Source organism: Corythoichthys intestinalis, chromosome 13, assembly GCF_030265065.1.
Source record: "Corythoichthys intestinalis isolate RoL2023-P3 chromosome 13, ASM3026506v1, whole genome shotgun sequence".
NCBI lineage: Eukaryota > Metazoa > Chordata > Actinopteri > Syngnathiformes > Syngnathidae > Corythoichthys > Corythoichthys intestinalis.
Window position 1 is genome coordinate 6,262,005 of NC_080407.1, and position 22,782 is coordinate 6,284,786.

General features: G+C 39.3%; 1 protein-coding gene across 2 annotated transcripts; it reads left to right on the plus strand.

Moving 5' to 3' along the window:
- Nucleotides 1–192: 192 nt before the first annotated feature.
- Nucleotides 193–22,070, plus strand: slc41a2b (solute carrier family 41 member 2b). Of its 2 annotated transcripts, XR_009066690.1 has the most exons (14): nt 193–472; nt 1,233–1,856; nt 3,839–3,946; nt 4,545–4,616; nt 5,685–5,829; nt 5,905–6,051; nt 10,890–11,037; nt 11,801–11,880; nt 17,007–17,138; nt 17,209–17,357; nt 17,703–18,705; nt 21,102–21,161; nt 21,260–21,323; nt 21,599–22,070. XR_009066690.1 is itself a non-coding variant. In XM_057855124.1 (11 exons), exons 2-11 carry the CDS (start codon nt 1,341–1,343, stop codon nt 17,886–17,888), a joined length of 1,683 nt encoding a protein of 560 aa, XP_057711107.1. In that variant the 5' UTR covers nt 193–472; nt 1,233–1,340; the 3' UTR covers nt 17,889–18,772. The 2 variants fall into 2 exon arrangements, 1 of the variants encoding a protein (XP_057711107.1); XM_057855124.1 differs by lacking the exons at nt 21,102–21,161; nt 21,260–21,323; nt 21,599–22,070 and having other exon boundaries at nt 17,703–18,772.
- Nucleotides 22,071–22,782: the final 712 nt, after the last annotated feature.

Below are 22,782 nucleotides of genomic sequence, written 5' to 3' on the forward strand. Positions count from 1 at the left end.
AAATCGATCTAATAAACCGTGGTAGTATTACGTTTACAAAACTAAATTGAATGACTAGAACTTTATATTCTTATTAAAGAATATATATTACTTAAGGGTTTTAATGTTTTTGGAGTTTATCTGTTTTATTTGCTGTTTTGAGTTTTTGTTTAGATTCCCCCCCCCCAATTTACACGTTCCTGCCTTTTATTTATCATGAACCATATTTTTTGTTGTTGTAAAGCACTGCGAGGACCTTTCGGCTTTTTGTGTAACGGCCAATATATTAAATTTGATTTCATTTGAAGAAGACGTCCCACTGTGATTTCCTCCATGCGTAATGAAACGACGGCGACGCGATAAGGAATGCGAGGGAGTCATCTTAGCTTTGTGGAAAATCTTTGGTCAGTTCATTGCCGAGGCTGTTTGGCTGCCTGTCATCATCGTCTTTCAACATCTTCGATTTTGGATGAAAACTCTTCGCATCGCCATGGTAAACGTCCCGAATATGACATGCTTTACTTTGCCAAGGCTTGAATTAAGACGTTGATGCCCTAATGTTTACTGTTAGTACCATTTTTATGTACCGATATATAACGGTAGAGTACTGTTCGATCTTCCAAACATTTCTCAGTTGTACACAGCTAAGGTAGCACGATGCTAACGAACGCAAAAAGCAGACCAACTAAACATACGAGTTTTGAAAAAAGTATTCGCAAAACAAACCGACCCAATGCGAAGCTTTTACACCGGGTAAGTAAGTCACAACCGTTACTAAGAACGTGACTATCGAGGCCTGTGTCATTAGTAAAACTGGGGTTTTCAGTGTAAATCCAAGACGTATAATCAGACCCTCCATTCTTATGTACAACAGTTATTAGCCTGCTTGTTGTATATTCAAATTTAGCTTCAGGCAATAATAATGTGGTGCAAATATTTCCTCGGAAACTACCGTAGACTTTAGTAAACATCATTTACCCCCATTAATTTTTCCTTTTACACACATTTGCAAAATTCTATACATTTTCAAATTTCCCTAATGTTAATTAAACAAATGTGTATTATGGATTCAGTGGGGCAGCGAAGTGCACATCTGCCTTACAGTTCTGAGTTCAAATCTTATTTGTTTTTTTTAGGGGGGGGGGGCATTGATCATAAACGTCAACAGAGGTGTGAATGGCTGCTTGTTGTAAATGACTATGGAAAGGATAAACAGATGAACTCATTTTTACTGTGGCTTTCTTTTTCTAAAGACTGTTGCATCTCCAACCCCTTGAAATGGCCGCCCCACTGGTATCATCATAAAAGCCGTTCTGAGACAAGAAGGTGGGAGATGAGACGTCAGTGCACGAGACCGCATCATGAGCATCGAGAGTCTCGGCGGAGCGATCGGGGACTCCCTGGGCTCTAGCCTGATGGTACGACTGAGCGGCGTCCGAAATTCTCTGTCCCTGAAATCCGCGGGTCGGATCAGCTCCCTTTTTCAAACCATGGTCCCGACCGGCTACAGCAAGCTCCAGGAGGAGCGTCTGGCTATGACAGACCTCTGTGACAAACCCGAAACTGGCGCTCTCCAAAACGGTTACAGACAAGAAACGCCTCACCTAGAAGGACGGCGCCTGCTGGACCGCGTTTCTCGCTCCTCCATCACTCTGTCGGACTCCGGAGATGGAAACTACTCAGAACTGGAGCCCATGTTGGCTGAAAGGAGGCTTTCTGGAGATAAAGCGGAAGAGGATGAAGAGGAAGAGGTGCAACCTGTTGTCCACATTCTGCCTAAGGAGTCGCCGCTGGCCATGGCTTTGCAGATCCTCGTGCCTTTCCTATTGGCTGGTTTTGGAACCGTGTCCGCCGGTATGGTGTTGGATGTTGTGCAGGTAATGTGAGCTGCAAATGAAAGATTTTTCGTAGCACCAAAACAAATGAAGTTTGTGTTGGATAAGATTTATGTAATTAATTTGACAACTAGGGCTACAATTTAGGATTATTTTTATTATCAATTAATCAGCCAATTAATTCATCGATTAATCGGTAAAATGTCACTTTTTTTCAATTACTTTCACAATTTAACTTGAAGTTGTTTTATGCACGTTATAAGTAACAATAAAGACAAAATGGATGGCTATTTCCTTCAAAAATAAAATTTTACTACAGCTGCCTGACTTAACAGTTAGTCTGCAACTGTGCTGTTTTAAGTCCATTAAAGTTTTTAAATAAAGGTTTTGAGTATAAAACATTAAAATAATTTCTCAGTACACAAATCAAACAAAAGTCCTGTTGATTCAAATCAAAGTTGTTGTTTTTTCTTGTGAGCAAAGTGCTGATATAAATTGTGTTAATGACTCATTTCTTTATAAGAACTAAATCGAATAAGGAGGAGGCAGACTGTAATGAATCGGTTTTCTTTATCATAGTTGTTCTTAAGTTAGGGCTGTCAAACGATTAAAATTTTTAATCGAGTTAATCACAGCTTAAAAATTAATTAATCGAAATTAATCGCAATTCAAACCATCTATAAAATATGCCATATTTTCCTGTAAATTATTGTTGGAATGGAAAGATAAGACACAAGACTGATATATACATTCAACATACTGTACATAAGTACTGTATTTGTTTATTATAACAATAAATCAATAAGATGGCATTAACATTAACATTCTGTTAAAGCGATCCATGGATAGAAAGACTTGTAGTTCTTAAAAGATAAATGTTAGTACAAGTTATAGAAATGTTATACTATGTTAAGGTTTTCGTTTTAATAAAATTTGTAAAATTTTCAATCAAAAAATAAACTAGTAGCTCGCCATTGTTGATGTCAATAATTACACAATTCTCATGGTGCTGAACCCATAAAATCAGTCACACCCAAACGCCAGCAAAGGGCGACAAAACTCCAAAAAACACAAGTAACAAGTTCACATGACTGTGAGCTGTCATTTTAATCTGTTTGAGCGGGGCCTGTGTGTTAATTGCGTCAAATATTTTAACGTGATTAATTAAAAAAATTAATTGCCGCCCGTTAATGCGATAATTTTGACAGCCCAACCAGTTTCCAAGCACACTCTTGGAAGACAATTTAGTTTGAGTTTGTATTAAGACTCTATAAAAAGAAATGAGGCAAATTTACTATTTAACAATAATTCAAGTGCGAATATGCTTCTCCAAAACATAATACAAACGGACACTTAAGGTACTAATTAGCATAATTGCTAACTAGCTTAGCGCTCAGTGCTAAGTAGTAACATCTCATCAACAAAGAATAGACCATAAGTGGCCAACGGATTTAACAACGCAAAAGACAAACTCTAGACACTTAGTAATATTATTGATTCAGCAACCCAACAGCAGAAGTAGTGCAGCAGTGAACTCTCTCTCTTTTTTGCACTAATCCCTGGCTCAGCACAGTCTCACATTGCACACAAACAAGGATCCAAACGGGGCAAAAATCGATTATCAAATGACATAGTTGGCAAATAATTTATTAATAAATTTTCATCAATTTAGTTGTTGCAGCTGTATTGACAGCAATCCTAAAGCAAATCAATACAGTCATGTAGCGCTCCTCCAATGAGTCGAGGAATGCCGTCGGTACACATTGTTGATTTAATGACTCCTATTGTTGCAGTGCCAGAAAAATCCTAGCGCTAGCTTTTATTGCGGTTGCCTTGCAGCCTCACACGCTTATCATACAATTTCCCTTTCATCTACATGATATTGAAGGTTTTGATTTGACATGTCAAATGAGTGTCAAAAAAAAGACGGTCGTACTGATGTGTTTTCCTTTAAGTGTAACAAAATGCTTTCTTGAGAGATAAGCCGAGTGTAATCAAATGTCCTTGCTGTCTTGCTCACGCAGCACTGGGAGGCGTTCCAGTACATCACGGAGATCTTCATCCTGGTTCCCGCTCTGCTTGGCCTCAAGGGCAACTTGGAGATGACGCTGGCCTCGCGCTTATCGACGGCGGTTAGATAAAACAAACTATACTCATACTTAGATATAGCATATATTTACTTTGGATAGATAGTCATTGCACGTTTGACATTTCAGTAGATTCTCTAGTTTCACTTCTTAACAAGTCGCCAGTAAAATTCCACCTTTGTTTGCTTTGGGGCTTTTTTCCTCCCTCAGCGCCCCACACACAAGCCTCGCATTCACAGCAGAGTGGATTTACCTCCTGGAAAAAGATGTCTGACAGTAAACATTGTGTCAGCTTTGTCTAAGTGGGCAAAATTACAGTCGTGGGTGTTAACCAGGAAGATGCCTTATTTGGGGGGGGGGGGGAACAAGTCGGTGCATGAGTTTTCATTTTTTACCTTTTCGATGCTAGCCGTCTGTAATTATGGAACTCTAAAAGTAGCTCCAAACAAAAGGAAGTCGTTACTCATTTTGTGCCCTTTTTTTAACCGTGGAGCAAAACATGGCAAACCAAAGGACCAGAAGTAGAGACTTATTTAAACAATGGCGAGCAAATAGACAAGCAAACATTCCGTGTGGGAAAAGGTCGCAACTAACTCAAAAGCACTTATATTTGCTTTTTTCTGTGTGTGTTTGCCCATCACAGGTGAACGTGGGCAAAATGGATTCTCCAATAGAGAAGTGGAATCTAATAATAGGCAACCTGGCACTCAAGCAGGTAGATAGAGCGCACCCTACTATAAGCCGCCACCCACCAAATTTTGCACGAAAACGGCATTTGTTCATAAGCCGCACTGGACTATAAACCGCAGCTGTCTTCACTGTATTATGGGATATTACATCAAAAAATATTAACAGGTAACACTTTGTTTGACAGCATCATAAGACTGTCATAAGACCAACCACCATGAACCAATTGGCTGCAAAGATTCATTGCTTCAGGACGCTTCGTTTGGCCATCATTGCTCCCTTGGGGGAGACAGTCATGCTCTGCTGCCACCTGCTGTCAACACTTTTGTTTTCCAACATGCCTCCTAGCATGCATTGCAGTGCTATAGATGTAAATAACAATCAAAATTCACGCTCTGTGCTAATTATTTCTTTAGTTACTGTTCCATTTGTTTCATTAATTGCTAGTCATGGTATTTGGTAACACTTTATTTGATATTGGCGACATAAGACTGTCATTAGACCATCATAATTATAACATGAAACTGTCATGAGCATTAATGAATGCTTATAACAGATGCCATTTAGTGATGTCCGACAAATGATCTCACTTTTGAATGGATGTAAAAGATCCAAGATGGACATAAATGGTGTTGGTGACATAATTTGTTGGATTATCCTTAATGACATCTGTCATAAGCATTCGGTAATGCCTATGATATCGTCATGTCATGATTATGACTTTCTTATGACAGTCTTATGATGCCGCTGTCAAATAAAGTGTTACCTATGAACCCAAATAAATCAACAAATAAGCCGCATTGGACTATAAGCCTCAGAATTTAAAATAAAGAAAAAAAGTAGCGTCTTATAGTTCGAAAATTACTGTGCCTTTTTTGTTGTACATGAATTCATGTTCTTGCATGAATTTCCTCTCCACGATCTTATAAACACACTTTAGACTTGTGTAATTAGTACTGTTTTACGGAAAAGGATGACATCAGACTTTTTCTGTCAGGGCCACTGTTAATCATACACCCTCGGAAAGATAAACACACAAAAAACATGTGTTTGTGTCACAATATGTCCACATTAAAAGAGTTTTTTTTTTGTTTAGGTTCAGGCCACCGTAGTGGGCTTTTTGGCAGCCGTGGCGGCGGTGGTTCTCGGCTGGATTCCAGAGGGGAAGTTTCAGATGAGCCACGCCGTGCTGCTGTGCTCCAGCAGCGTCGCCACGGCTTTTATTGCCTCTATGCTGCAGGGTAACAACCGCCCTAAAATGAGCAAACAGATTTTTACAAAGTGTTCGACTCATTGTTTTGCCGCTTTTATTTCAGGTTTCATCATGGTCGGCGTGATCGTGGGCTCCAAAAAGACCGGCATCAACCCGGACAACGTGGCCACGCCTATCGCCGCCAGTTTCGGCGACCTCATCACGTTGGCCATCCTGGCGTGGATCAGCCAGGGCCTCTACAAGTGCCTGGGTTAGTGAATGAAATCCTGTCTAACAGTGATGGCGATAGACGTCCATGGGAGGCCCAGGCAATTTGGGGGCCCATATTTTTGGCCCACCATTTCAAATGCATATTATGTTGGGCTGTCAAACAATTAAAATTTTTAATCGAGTTAATTACAGCTTAAAAATTAATTAATCGTTATTAATCGCAATTCAAACCATCTACAAAATATGCCATATTTTTCTGTAAATTATTGTTGGAATGGAAAGATAAGACACAAGATGGATATATACATTCAACATACGGTACATAAGTACTGTATTTGTTTATTATAACAAATCAACAAGATGGCATTAACGTTATAAACATTCTGTTAAAGCGATCCATGGATAGAAAGACTTGTAGTTCTTAAAAGATAAATGTTAGTACAAGTAATAGAAATTTTATATTAAAACCCCTCTTAATGTTTTCGTTTTAATAAAAATTTTCAATCAAAAAATAAACTAGTAGCCCGCCATTGTTGATGTCAATAATTAAACAATGCTCATGGGTGCTTAAGCCCATAAAATCAGTCGCATTCAAGCGGGCCAGAGGGCGACAAAACTCCAAAAAACACAAGTAACAAGTTGGCATTGTACTGTGCTGTCATTTTAATCTGTTTGAGCGAGGCATGTGCGTTAATTGCGTCAAATATTTTAACGTGATTAGTTAAAAAAATTAATTACCGCCCATTAACGCGATAATTTTGACAGCCCTAATATTATGCCAATATTTCGTTGTACTACAATCAGCGGAAGCCATCAATTTGCCGTTGCCGACAGGTGACAACTTGATTGGCTCCAGGCCTTCACCCTGCAGCTAATTGCAATTATCAGTACGACATATTGACAAGCTCAGCTGACAACAACATTCAAGTGGGAGTGTCTTGCACAACAACAACATCAACAACATGCTCTATTACCTTGATATTGTTATTTCTTTTCTTCTCCGATTTTCTTCTTCTTTCGTTTCTCTGCTCCAGAAGGATAAATTCTCTTCGACATATTCGTGCATCTATTTTCCAAGCAAGTTTGCGCACCAATCATCGTAAAGCAGGTTCAACGTCACTCCCCAGGTTGCCAGATTGTAATGACAAGAAAATGGACGTTTGCATAGATAAATGGCAATGCGCGCCACATTGTTCGCAACACTCTATTAACAACGTATAAAAGGAGGTTGCCAGATTGGGGGCCCCCTTGTGGTCAGGGCCCCTAAGCAGCTGCATAGTCTGCGTATCGGGTGGGCTGGCTTTGTAGACGTCCAATCCAATCCCAGGCAAAATAGATTGGACGTCTTTCGCCAGCAATTGTTTAAACGATTGCAAGTCCGCATGCAGCCAATAGAGGTCCCTCCAGCTTCATTGTGAATCACACTTTTCAAAACAGACCTCCTCTCTTCTCCCCGCCGCACATTCCACATGTTTAATTCATGTCACGCCCAAAGCCGCTTGCATTACAAGCATACAGTCAGAGGCATTCCCGCTGAATATAGCATCACATTGAAACTAACCCTGTCAGCCCGACCTCGGAGACGCAGATGTTCCCTCAGATGGAAAACAGTGGCTCAATTTATGAAACTCTCTTCGGATTCCGTATTTCCGTGGCGGAGCGGTGTAATGAGTGTGTCTGGGCCGTGTCTCTTCCTTCAACAATGTCAGTGTTGTTCACTAGGGCGGCCTCGGGTGACACTTTTCTGAAAAGTCGAAACAAAAGGGGGTTTTGGGAGGAAAAATAAATGAGTTTAGAGGAGACACGAGCATCCAGTCCATTTTAATTTCTAGGAGGCATGACTGTTGGGATATAATGAGTGGGAAATGACATGAATATTCCTGTTTAGCAATCATTTTGGATGTGATTGTTTGGAATTTGAAATCTGTGTATCAAATTAGCCAGAAACCATAGGCGGAGTTTGACTTTTATGTGAGGGGGGCAGGCAAAACATGTTGATGACCCCGAAACGCAGTGTTAGCACTGAAATTATTTTATAATATGTGTGTATATACAGCTTGGCCCTGTTTGTGTCAGTTGTTGTTGAAGCTTTTGAAAGCTTAGGTTTAAAGAAATTCTAAATATCCATCTTGCCTCCTCAGGTGTAGTTTTGGTTAAGCAAAGCAAAGGACCGTGTCTAAGGTGGGGTCACATGATGTGTTTGACAATTTGATTTTGACTCATTATGAATTGAAAAATTAATTTTGACTCATTATGAAATACTTTGCAGGATTCTTGTTCATTTGATTCATTTTTGTTAGTTGTTTTATTGCTTTACAACTTTTATTGACAACATTTTAACAGCTTGGTCTTTATTTTAAATTAATTTATTGGAAAGTCAGTTACATGCAATTACATTTTTCGGCCAACGGGGGCGGGGCACTTCCCCCTCAATCTCCGCCAATGCCAGAAACTAGAGCTCTGAACGTTGTTTTGCTTCATGTCACCTCATGAAATGACCAAAAATATCTTTGATTTTTCAATTGATTGCTAATGTTGAAATTTGTAAGTACAGTGGTACCTCTACTTAGGAAATTATTTGGTCCTGGAAATAATTTTGTAAACTGAAAATTCCGTAAGTAGAGACGCGTTTTCCATGTAAGTGCCCTAATCTGTTCCAAGTTCCCCAAAATTCAGACATAAATCTTTTTAAAAAAGCATAAAATTGCATCAAAATATGCAACAAACGCATGTTCCACTTAGATTATTGCACAATAGACATAAAACTAGGCCTGCAAGCAGGACCGAACGGGCCCTCGCACTTTGGCACAACTTAAACGGCACGCAGGTCAGGGTGGTGGCAGATTGTCTCCCTTTCATCATCTCCTGAGAACCTAACTTTCTCGCAACTCGCCTCTTTTTTTGGGATTACAAATACAGTCACACAACTAGGTGAAAAAGCCCCTATTAAAGACAGTCCTCCAAAAAAAGCAGGTGCTACTGAGCTGTGCAGCCACGCCCATATTCAAAACCAAAAAATCTTCTAATTGGGCCAAGTCGACCTAGTGTGGCAAATTTTGTGGTTCTATAAGCTGCCTAAGTCCCTGAAAAAATCTACTTCCTTTTAATGGCGAGCAAAGGGTCAGCACGGCAACAGACAGACGTGTGGACATGGGCTTTAGATTGTAGTCTTAGAAAAGGTCTTGAAACGACAGTGACCAACCCGAAAAGAACTGGACATGTACATGTAAAATGAGTTACTTTCTGTTGCCACTAGTCGGCGCTACAGAGTTGATGCAAATGACCGCTACACGACCCTTCTGGATACCAGTCTCACCAAGCACGGGGCGTTTGGCGCAGATATGTTGTATGTCTGCCAAGTTATGACTGTTCAGAATTTGTGGCGAGACGAAATGGCGACGGTCATTTTCACTTTCCTGTTTGGAACCCTCCGCTTCAACGAAACCTCAATATTTTTCATCAGACAGCTGAACACATGTCTTAAGGCTTCTCTGAAACAGGTTTGAGGTCAATAGATTTTTTTTCCCTTGGAGGAGTAGCCTGTCTCTTAAAAAAAGGGCATTTCCTGTTCCCATTAGTGGGCACCAGGCCTAATGGGTAATATTTCAATGCAGTCATGTTCAGGCTGAGATACCTTACATACTAATACATGCCAGATGTGAAAAAGATCGAACGTTGTATGAGGGAGTTATTAGTCATTTTCTGAATTTGGTGTTTTGCCCAAAAAAATGGCCGACTTTGGCACCACGCCCAGGTCAGGCCCGTGAATGAAAACTTGCAGTTTTGAGAACTTAAGATATCATTTGTCTCATGAACATTCTCACCAATTTTGAGGAGGATCCAACTAACACTTTAGGCACCAAGGTCTAAAATGTGCACCCTGTTACTCGATAAAAAAATTTACATTCAATCCAAAATACCCAATTTCCTGTTGGGTTTGAAATATGGGTGCAAGAGACTTTTTTGGAGCAGTTTCGCACAATGTATCGACTCCCTAAATTTCATTGCTCTACGTTGAAGAAAAAACCCTAAATGGAGAGGCCTTTTTTTTTAATTCAAGGAGGCGCCACTGAGCCGTTTTGTTACATTTTTTCACAATGTTGCAAAATAATCGTAATTTACGCATATGCAAATTTTGGTGAGTTTTTGAGCATGTTTAGGCCTCCAAATTGGCCATTTTCATTTGCCGAGGAGAAGAAATAATAAGAATCCTTTGCATCACAATAGTGCTCTCGCACACTTAGTGCTCGGGCACAAATGACAGTTGTGCATAATGTAAAAAACAACAGAGTAAATACCGTAATAAAATTTAACACGCGCACATAAAACTCTCCGTACACAAGGGGCGAATGAAGATGACGCAGGGATACACACATAGATTACTGGGTGCCAGGAAGATGCTAGGCAATAGCCAATGGCGGAGCAGCAATAAGTATGTTACGTTCAGTAGCAGCCCATACTGTATTTTGCGCTTCCTATCCTGAAAAAAAGAGGCAATAAAACTGTCGAGGTGTGTCGTAACCTGAAAATTCGTTATGTAGAGTCATTCGTAAGTAGAGGTCCCACTGTATAGGCTGAGATATATGGCTCCAATTTTACCAGTGTGCCTCATTAAATGTTAAAGCACGTTTGAACAGGGAGGCCTTTCACTTTTCAAAACACACAGATAATAAATCTTGGCTTGGTTCCTAACAAGTGTTATTTAGTATGGGGGTGAAACAGATCCACCTGGAAAACAGCCGGTAACAGCCTGAAGCAGGTGTTCCTCTGACTAAACTTTCTTTGTGTTATGCAATGTTAATTACCAAGCAGGACAGTCGCCATCTTGTTTGTGAGAATAAAAGCACATTGTGACTTTTCCACCCTTTCCTCCTCCAGATTCCTACCCGTATGTTTCCTCTCTGGTGTGTGCCTTCTTCATGTGTCTGACGCCTCTGTGGATCATTGTCTCCTCCAAGCACCCGGCCAGCCGCACGCTGCTCTACTCCGGATGGGAGCCGGTCATCACGGCCATGGTCATCAGCAGGTACTTTAAAAGAGAGTGGGCGGGAGGGCGGAAAACTTGTCTGCTTTGCCTGATGACTCAACCTCATGTGTTATGAACACAGCTGGTCTTCTATATAAATAGGGCCGCAACAACAAATAGACAACTATTTTGAAAGTCATAGTTTTGAATGATTGTTGACCTAAAAATTGTCTAAATCATCTTTGAGCTTCATGATAGATTGTCTTTTTTGTTTGTTTTGTTTTAAAAATGTTTTAAACCGGGGGAAAAAGCAATTCTCCTTTTTATTGTTGTTTTTACAATGAACAAAAAAGGAAAGTTTTTTTTTTTTTTTTTTAAATACAATGTATCATTTTTTTCTTTCATTGAAGCCAATTAGGTAACACTTTATTTGACAATGTGTCATAAGACTGTCAGAATGATCACATGACACTGTCATGAGCATTAATGAATGTCATAAAGTGTCCAATTCAAAAGTGATATAATCTCCCTGATGACACTCATAAGCATTCATTAAGTATAGTAACGAAGTTACTTGTTTACATTCCACCACTGGAAGCTGCCTATTGCGTGTCCTCCTGTATGTGTTTTCTACTGTTAAGGTTAATTAAACTGTGACAAATTTAATGAGCTGCTTAGAGTTAGCGGTCCCAATATGTGTTTCACAGGAAAGTGTTGACAGTCAAAATAACACATCCTGCTACTTTTTATCTTGTAAATGGCCTGGTTTAGAAGAAAAGAAGGCCAAAGCATATTGTGAATTCAATTTTGTTGTCCTTTGCAGCATTGGAGGGCTCATCTTGGATAAAACGGTGTCAGACCCCAACCTGGCTGGAATAGTAGTATACACCCCTGTAATCAATGGTGAGTCACGCCAGGACTTCATCACCTGTGGTCAGTAGCAGCTCGCCACTCCCAGTCAAAATGAATGGCATACAGCAAGCAACACGTCACTTTTGCTCATTAATATTCATGACTTTAGCAATTGTCGCGAAGCGGGTCAACCTCCCGTTTGACACTATTAGTAAAAGCATTGAAATACTGTATGAACGAGATGCTTCCTGAGCTAAACCTACCAATTCTGTCCGAAAATGATGTCCCTGGTGCCAAATTCACTGGTAAAGATGTGGAAGAACATACAAATGTTCAGTTAAAGAGATGGCTTCAGTGTCGAGAGCTGAAAAAGACAAGAGCCGACCTGATCCAGAGGTAGCTTTTTTATCGACACCTTTTTCTTGTGTGCATTGCCTTACACCACTGACAATGACATTCTCCTATTTCACCAATCTATCCTTTACCACCATATGCCCTGTCTTTCTTATATGTTGTATCCACTGGTTGTCTTACGTCTCTGACCGTTCTTGGGGGCAATTTACATTGCTATTTTTGCGTAGCGATCGCAAATGCTACTCAGTAACAGCCAACGAACACTTTTAATTTTTTCATTCATAACAAATCTTATAATTTATTTACACTTCCCCCTTACTAAAGTTTTTTTTTTTTTTTTTTTACAACAGAAAAGGTAACAACTAGGGTTGTTCCAATTGTTTTTTTGCTCCCGATCCCGATCGTTTTAGTTTGAGTATCTGCCGATCCCGATATTTCCCGATCCGATTGCTTTTTTTTTTTTTGCTCCTGATTCAACTCCAATCATTCCCGATAATTTTTCTCGATCATATACATTTTAGCAATGCATAAAGAAAAAAATGAATAAAACTCGGACGAATATATACATTAACCATACAGTACATAAGTATTGTATTTGTTTATTATGACAATAAATCCTCAAGATGGCATTTACATTATTAACATTCTTTCTGTGAGAGGGATCCACGGATAGAAAGACTTGTAATTCTTAAAGGACAAATGTGACTTTGTAAAATGTGACTAAATATTGCCATCTAGTGTATTTGTTGAGCTTTCAGTAAATGATACTGTAGCCATTTAACTGTTCTGCCCAAATGCATGATGGGAAGTGCTACCTGACTGTGCGTAGTGGTACCAATTGATATATCTTCTCTGCGTTAGGAAATGACATGGGGTGTTGAGGAAAAGATCAATTACTACCTTTCTTCCCCACATTGCTTCCCACGATACTTCTAATCGTAGGGAGAGGGATTGTAAGGCTTTAGCCAATTAAAAAAAGGCTCCAAAGGCTGCCAAATTTCACTCTACTCATTTTACGCTGTCTTTTAGCTCTATATATAGTTTAAACGGCGCCATTACAGATTGAACGCAACAATGCGCAAGTGGGTCGTGCAGCGCATGCGTTAATTGTGTTAAATATTTTGTGATAAATTTAAAGAAAAATTAATTACCGCCGTAAATTTGATAACCCTACCTTAAGCCTAAACTAAAGACTGGATGAGTGTAACATATTATGTCTGTAACGTTAAATACAATTAGAAAATGATTTAATTAAAAGATATATATATTAAAAAAGGCATGTCCGATATTTTTTTGCCGATTCCGATACTTTGAAAATGACGTGATCGGACCCAATCGATCGGGATGCCGATCGATCGGGACATCTCTCGCAAAAATGTATTTAGTTGACTGGATGTATGTCATCTTACCTTCAAATATTTCAATGGGCACATGCAATTTCATTCCCTTCCAGAGTCTAGCCAAGCCGGCACATTTTTTTAATGCAAACAGCGCTATTAAAGCTGTGTGACTGTAGGAATTTCAAAGCAGGCAAACGGAATCCACCTCCATCAGCACAAATGAAGAGCGGCATCGTTTTAAACTAATAATATTGTCATATTAGATTCGGGTCAAAGTTTTTCAGGCTACTATAAGAGATAAGGTTTTAATTTGGACTTCATAAAGAAAGACTGGTAACGAGACGTCAGGACCCCGTCCGGGTCACGAACAGCCAGCGAAGAACGAATACAGAAAGTTGCCGGTGTCTCATCTCGTCAAAATGCGCCACCAAAATGAAGTCGGCGGGGGCACGGCGGCAGATTGATAAGAAACGACAGCTTAAATGAAATTGTCAACTGCGCTGTAATTTGTCCTACAATAGATGCAGTGTCATACCTGGAATAAAAAGAAGAATTTGTCTTCTTCAAATATGACAACAGAAAGATTGCTCGTTGTCTGTTAGTACAACAATTGCGTCCCCGGCATTCAAATTGAATTGTTCGCCCCCGCTGCTTGTTCACCTTTGATCATCAGAAACGCTTTAAAATACAGATTGTGACAAAATTGCTTTAGTTTTATGACGCATCAAATGAATGAAATAATATGTAAATGTATTCAAATGAATGTTCTTTTTCTTTTTGGCAGTTTACATGGCATGGTGTTGTTGAACATGCTGTTGTGATGACATTTTTCCTCATCATCACTTCATCATATTTGCTTCTGCACACCTTTGATTTCAGATAAGCCAACTGCCACTGATAAATCGGAGCCCCCCCCCCCCCCCCCCCCCCCCCATCATTATATTTCATCTTTAGACGTCACATCACGTTGATGTAGCCATCCCTCCGGGCAGAGCCAGCCAGGTTGAACCCCCCGCCGGTGTAGACCCCTTTGTTGTCCTCTTCCTCACTCCTGTCAAAGCCAGTGACCTGAATAAGCCACATTTGCTTCTAAGACCCCCTACCAATTTTCTCCTCCCCCGGGCTGAACGCTACCAAATCTGAAACCAGCAATTATTTATTTACATAGCTAACATTTTATTTCACCTATTCTTTCTGCAACTTGAATTCTGGAATTTATATGCATATTCCCCATTAATGAAAGGGTTAATTATAATCACTTCCAGACAAATATAAAGCTCACATTTACACTATAGTTCAACCACACAAGAAAAAAAGCAATGCAATTTTTCCCACTCCTTGCGGTCCTAATTATTGAATTAGAGGGTCTCCGTAACACAAAAATAAGCTAAACTTAAGGGTATTATGGTTAAATCCTCTCTTGCAATCAACATGATTTTTTTAAATCACATGCAACTGCTTATCAAATCTGCTCATAAGCAGCATGATTTTCAATGTCTGGGAGCAACGAGCAAAATTTTTTAGGACGCCATTTAATCGCCGCCTAAAGCTGCGGTCGAGACGTAAATGTCAAAATCAACCATAAGTTGGTAGAGTAGCCCAAAAGTTGACTCAAGTAAGAGTAGTGTAACTTCAAAAGAATATTACTCAAGTAAAAGTCATCTAAAAAAAATTTACTCAAGTACAAGTAAAAAATAATTTGGGGAAAAAAATACTCAAGTAATGAGTAACATTGTGAGTAACTGCTTTTGATGATATTTTTTTTTCTCAGCACAAAGTTGTCCATGTGAACTGTCATTATGATACCGCACTATAACCTATATATAACCACATTAAGCTCGATCGGGTCCGATCATGTCATTTTCAAAGTATCTGAATCGGCAAAAAAATATCAGACTTTCCTTTTTTTAATATATATATATATTTTTAATTAAATCGTTTTCTAATTGTATTTAACATTACAGACATAATATGTTACACTCATCCAGAGTCTTTAGTTTAGGCTTAAGGTAGGGTTATCAAATTTATCCCGTTAACGGCGGTAATTAATTTTTAAAAATATTTATCACGTTAAAATATTTAACGCAATTAACGCATGCGCTCCACGACCCACTCACGCATTGTTGCGTTCAATCTGTAATGGCGCCATTTTACCTGTATGTAGAGCTAAAAGGCAGCGTAAAATGAGTAGAGGGAATTTTGGCAGCCTTTGGAGCCTTTTTTTAATTGGCTAAAGCCTTACAATCCCTCTCCTTACGATTAGAAATATCGTGGGAAGCAGTGTGGGGAAGAAAGGTAATAATTGATCTTTTTCCTAACACCCTATGTCATTTCCCAACGCAGAGAAGATATATCAATTGGTACCACTACGCACAGTCATGGTTGCACTTCCCATCATGCATTTGGGCAGAACAGTTAAATGGCTACAGTATCATTTACTGAAAGCTCAACAAATACACTAGATGGCAATATTTAGTCACAATATACAAAGTCACATTAATCCTTTAAGAATTACAAGTCTTTCTATCCGTGGATCCCTCTCACAGAAAGAATGTTAATAATGTAAATGCCATCTTGAGGATTTATTGTCATAATAAACAAATACAGTACTTATGTACTGTATGTTGAATGTATAAATTCGTCCGAGTTTTATTAATTTTTTTTCTTAATGCATTGCCAAAATTTATATGATCGGGAAAAATTATCGGGAATGATTGGAATTGAATAAGGAGCAAAAAAAAGCAATCAGATCGGGAAATATCGGCATCGGCAGATACTCAAACTAAAACGATCGGGATCGGATCGGGAGCAAAAAAACATGATCGGAACAACCTTAAAAAAAACATTGAATTCCTGCGAGAGAAAAATACAGAAATGAAACATTCGTCCAAAGAGCATGAGTGCTCTCTAGTGGAGAAAACATTTCCTATTATGAAATTAAAAGGATCATATCTCCGGTTTTCCGGGGTCAATCGGTGCCAAACAAAAACTGGGAGAGAGATTGAAATCTGCGCTTTTGAGTCATGTTGACTGCAGCACTCTACTTCAAACACGTTTTTACGGTGCTTTAAAGAAGCCATGAGAATGGACAGACCGGCGTGATCATAGCTTGGCAAGTTTGAGTCTGATTGGTATAATGGAGTCATGTTGCGATGTCTCATTGATGAAACTGGTAGAGCCACCATTGCATTCACAGGCATCAAAAATGGTAAAATCTAATATGTAGAATAAAGAGGAAGAAGGTAACGACTAGTGTAGCCCAAAGTAGCGGACTAAGTAGCGTTTCATCTTCACAAATCTACTAAAGTAAAAGTATAGCTGAGTAAAACTGCTCTTTGTAGTACAGTCTTAAAAAGTTACTCAAGTAAATGTAACAGTAAATGTAACGCATTACTACCCACCTTTCCAATCAACATTCTATCATGATTCATTTGGAGTTAAGTCTGTGGACGCGAAAAGAAACATTCATACTGTTTTGCGCAGGTATTGGCGGTAACTTGGTGGCCATTCAGTCCAGCCGCATCTCCACATTCCTGCACTTCCACTGCGCCCCTGGGGAGGTCCCTGACGAGGCCAAGGGTTGCTACTACCCCTGCCGCACGTTCTTTGGAACCGGTCTGTCCCATGACAGTCTTAATGTTCAAATCCCACACTTTGGAGATCAACTGGGTTTTTTTGTACGTAGGAGCAAATCACCGGTCGGCTCAGGTTCTCCTCCTTCTGGTGATCCCCGGGCATCTAATATTCCTTTACACCATCCACCTGATGAAGAGCGGACACACCACGTTGACGCCCATCTTCACGTCGGTTTATTTGGCAGCCGCTCTGCTGCAGGTGAGCTTAAGATATATATACGAGCGTCACTTTAATTACAGGCCGTCATCCCACGCGGTTTGTGGTGTGTGCTCTCCAAACTTTAAAGCCAAAATTGATGGGGACGTGAGCATCATCTCAATGCTCGCTGGTTACGGGTCGCCTGAAGGAATATGAATTATTTCTAGCTTTGACACGAGAGGGAACGCCTTGAATTTCTGAGTAAGCGCAGCAGGAACGGTCTACGGGTTTTAACTTAATTGGGATAATGAGCGGCAAAAGTTCTGGAGAAACGTCAAACTAAGCTTTTTCCATTAGCGCAATATGGAGAAATGCCTTTTCTGTTTTCTTTGCGCGCACGGCAAGGTTCTGCTGCTGTTGTGCATCGCCGATTGGATGGTGCATTCCATGTGGCGCAGCGGCAAAGACCCGGACAGCTTCTCCATCCCGTACTTGACGGCGCTGGGCGACCTGCTGGGAACGGCGCTGCTGGCGCTTAGCTTCCACTTCTTGTGGCTCATTGGTGACCAGGACAGCGACGTAGGCGACTAACGCCGGGTGACGTAATCAATTGTTCCGTATTAGCATCTTTTTTGCACCGAAGCTCTTGGTATCACGAGAGACTACATGTTACTAATACTCTTTTTTTTGTGGTTAAATGGAGGTGCCATTTGAGATTTTTTTCACCTTTGGACTTTAAAAGAAAAGCAAAAGGGGGACTAACAGTAACACACCAGCAAAAAAAAAAAAAAAAAGTCCACTGTGTGGATATGGCTTGTCATTTGTAAATTGAACTCCCAAGTTGGCTGCTTGTAACATCGTGACCACAAGCATGTGTGCATTTCTATGGTTGTCCATCTCGGCACGGTCTGTTTGTTCAGTCTCTTGTGGGCAAAACAGGAAGTTTTCAATTCCAGTTTATGCCTCAAGAGTTTTTGTCAATTGACAACATGTTTGTTTCATTTCAAATTTGTCAGATTTGGCATCCATCCACTGCCATTGAAGCACGAGTATGGATGCCATGTAAATGTCTTTGTTGTTTGAATAAATATTTCATATCTCATTTATTGTCATTTTTTTCCCAGTTGAATCTAATTGAGCGGATTTAAAATTCATTTTCACAGTAGCAGGCAGATGTCACGATACGTCCGTGCTCCATAATCGATTGGGAAAAGTTCCAGCCAGCTCGTCCGACACGAGCTCCAATAAATGATAATAATTGTCTTGAGTAAGGTCACCTATTTAGGATGCCAGACGTTTGGGGGTTCCGGAGCGACCTGATACGAGCGCCGACTGGATGGTGCATTCCATGTGGAGCAGCCGCTTCTCCATCCCGTACTTGATGGCTCTGGGCGACCTGCTGGAAACGGTGCTTAGCTTTTTTTGTTTTCCAAACTTAGAAGAAGAAAAAACGAAAGTCTAAAAGGCAGTGGTGGATGAAGTACTCACTTTTTTTTAGGTAAAAGTACAAGTATCTAAGAAAAAATTACCAAAGTAAAAGTACAAAGTGCTCGTAAAAAGTAAAAATATTTTCTCCCGATGCAAAAATTTAATATACGTATTAGGTTGCTCCGATCATGTTTTTTTTGCTCCCGATTCGATCCCGATCGTTTTAGTTTGAGTTTCTGCCGATCCCGATATTTCCCGATCCGATTTTTTTTTTTTTGTGCTCCCGATTCAATTCCAATCATTCCCAATAATTTTTCTCGATCATACACATTTTGGCAATGCATTAAGAAAAAAATGAATAAAACTCGGACGAATAAATACATTCAACATACAGTACATAAGTACTGTATTTGTTTATTATGACAATAAATCCTCAAGATGGCATTTACATTATTAACATTCTTTCTGTGAGAGGGATCCACGGATAGAAAGACTTGTAATCCTTAACGGATAAATGTGACTTTGTATATTGTGACTAAATATTGCCATCTAGTGTATTCGAGCTTTCAGTAAATGAAACTGCAGCCATTTAACTTCTGCCCAAATGCATGATGGGAAGTGCAACCATGACTGTGCGTAGGGGCACCAATTGATATATCTTCTCTGCGTTGGGAAAGAACATAGGTAGTAGTTGATCATTTTCTTAACGTCCTTTCTTCCCCACATTGCCTCCCACGTTATTTTTAAGAGGTATTGTAAGGCTTTAGCCACATATAAAATGGCTCCAAAGGCTGTCAAAATTCTCTACTGATTATACGCTGCCTTTTAGCGCTATCTATAGGTAAAATGCCGTCTTTATAGCTTCAACGCGACAATGCGTGAGCGGGTTGTGCAGCGCATGCGTTAATTATTTAACGTGATTATTTTTAAAAATTAATTACCGCCGTTAACGCAATGAATTTGATAGCCCTACTTTAAGCCAAAACTACTCTGGATGAGTGTAAGACATTTTGTCTAACGTTAACTACAATTAGAAAACGATTTAAATAAAATATATATTAAAAAAAGGCATGTCCGATATTTTTTTGCCGATTCCGATATTTTGAAAATGACGTGATCAGACCCGATCGATCGGGATCGATCGGGACATCTTTGATATATATCATATAAACATGCATAAATACAGATATTTGAGTCAATATTCAAAAAAACTGAAAATTCATTGACTGCTCCGTTTTATTTAAAATTCTGAAGAATGGAAAAAAAACAAGCAATAAAATTGACTGCACTGTAAACAGAAGCTTAAGAAGCAGAAAAACTCCAAAACTTAGTTTAATGGCAGATTTGCAAGCAACTACCAGGTCCATACCACCACCTACTGTACAAGATTTTATTTTATTTTATTTTATTTATTTTTTTTAATAAATTGGTCAATATCTTGTTCACCTGCCTAATCTTGTCTTACAGCAGGCGACAATTTGAAAAGTAGTGGAGAAAAAAGTACAGCTACCTGCTGTATAATGTAGTGAAGTAAAAGTAAAAAGTACCACTTCATATTTGTACTCAAGTAAAGTACAGATACAAAAAAATGAGGGCTGTCAAAATTATCGCGGGCGGTAATTAATTTTTCAAATTAATCACGTTAAAATATTTGACGCGATTAACGCACATGCCCCGCTCCAACATTAAAATGACAGCACAGTGAAATGTGTACTTGTTGTGTTTTTCGGAGTTTTGTCGCCCTCTGCTGGCGCCTGGGTGCGACTGATTTTATAGGCTTCAGCACCCATGAGCATTGAGTAAGTAATCATTGGCATCAACAATGGCGGACTACTAGTTTATTTTTTGATTGATAATTTTACTAATTTTATTAAAACGAAAACATTAAGAGTGGTTTTAATATAAAATTTCTATAACTTGTACTAACATTTATTTTCTAAGAACAACAAGTCTTTCTATCCATGGATCTCTTTAACAGAATGTTAGTTAATGCCATCTTGTTGATTTATTGTTATAATAAACAAATACAGTACTTATGTACCGTATGTTGAATGTATATATCCATCTTGTGTCTCATCTTTCCATTCCAACAATAATTTACAGAAAAATATGGCATATTTTCTAGATGGTGTGAATTGCGATTAATTACGATTAATTGATTTTTAAGCTGTAATTAACTCGATTAAAAATTTTTTATCGTTTTACACCCCTAAAAAAAATATACTTTAAGTACAGTAATGAAGTACTTTGTTCCACCACTGCTAAAAGGTACACGGAGTTGGTGTCCTATGACTTCCAAGAAATAACAAAAAATAATCATCACTCCCTTTTATTTAAACAATAATAACCCACTTTTTTTTTTTTTTTTTACTCCAGAGGCCTACAACAATGTTAACGATGTTTTAAGAACTTCTAATGGAGGACGACAACAACAAAGTAAGTTTCGTGTGGAAATGTAAAATCGAGATTGTGATGAGCTTGACTTTTTTATTCAAACATTAATCATACTTTTTGTTTGTTTTTGTTTACCCCAGAGGCCTACAACAATGTTAACGACGCTTTTAGAACTTACTGTGATGGAGCACGACAAAAAACAAAGTAGGTTTTATGAAGGAATTTAAAATATGTGTAACAATCATAGGGTTGCGATTGGCACAGATCTATCCATAGGAGAAAGTATTTTAAAGCTTGCTGTCATTTCCACCCATCGTAGCCATCGGTTAGCTCACCTGACCCTGAACAGATGGGGACTAACGGAGCAGATAACCGATTCCCCCACGCGTGCCATAAATTTTAACATACAGATCCATCACTGCACAACACCTTGGCCTTTCCGGCGCAACCCAAATGGACTTTTCCATCTTCTTTGACAGCCTCATGTCCCCTCTACCACCTCTGTGCAACCTGCTGTAGGACGACACTGGACAGAAAGCGCTCAACAAACTGGAGGAAGTAAGTCTCTTATAACAATACTGCAAGGCATCTCTCGATTCAAGTTCACCCTGTCGAGTCTCGACTCACCACGGGCCACTTATCTAGTCAACGGCACGCACTTCGCCTTAGCAGAGCTTGGGTAATTATCATATTAATGGTCTTATGGTAATAGGAGGATCAGAGCTCTGCTTTGCGGTTAAGTGGAACAACGCCACGACTGATGACAGCGACCCATGTTGAAAGCTCGTTTCATGGTTTCTTCGAAGTGCATCAACATTTGACGCATTGATTCCTTTAATTACATTCTCTTTGAGTGTGACTCCTTTAATTAATTGTAAATTTTGTGTGAATCCAATGTGAAATTTAATAACACGTCTATGGAAATTGCTCCATTAGGAGAGAAAGAGAAAATTCACGATCGTATTCAGTCCAAATTTGCCATGCCTTTTCTCCATTCAAGGCTTGCACAATGGCAATACGCGTGCATGCTGGGTAGTTTACATACTACAACATGGCTGCTACAAAGACAGCGTTCTATTTCACCTACAGTCTGTGATGAAGTTTTTGAATCGAAAACAAAAGCGCCTGTATATTATGATGCAAATGCCCGCAGTTAGATGGCGCAATGACACACAAACACATTTGAAACCTAAAAGGTCCAATAAGCTTTGGTTTAAAACCCCCTTTTCACAACACTCATATAAATTGCACACAAATGTCCAAAACCGCGTTGCATGTCGGAAGCTCAACAGCAACAATAGACAATGATATGGCTAGAATGCAAGCGTGCCTTACCTATTTGTTCTCCACGGTCTGAACCTGCATAATCATCTTCATTTTCGACATAGAATTGACTTTTAGAAGGTTTCGCTGTTTTTGAAAAGAAAAAAACAAGCAAGGTGTCTGGTGCTGACCATGTTATTAATAGAAAAAAAAATATATATACCTTTTTCAACCTTTATATTTAATTCCCAAAGTTATATAACGACAGTGTTTTAATTTTTTTTTATCGATTTATTTTTAACACCCAAAAAAAGTATCAAAACACACTCTTGTGTACCGTCTTCAGAAGAGGCTTCCTCCTGGGGTGACAGCCATGCACACCAATTTGATGTAGAGTTCG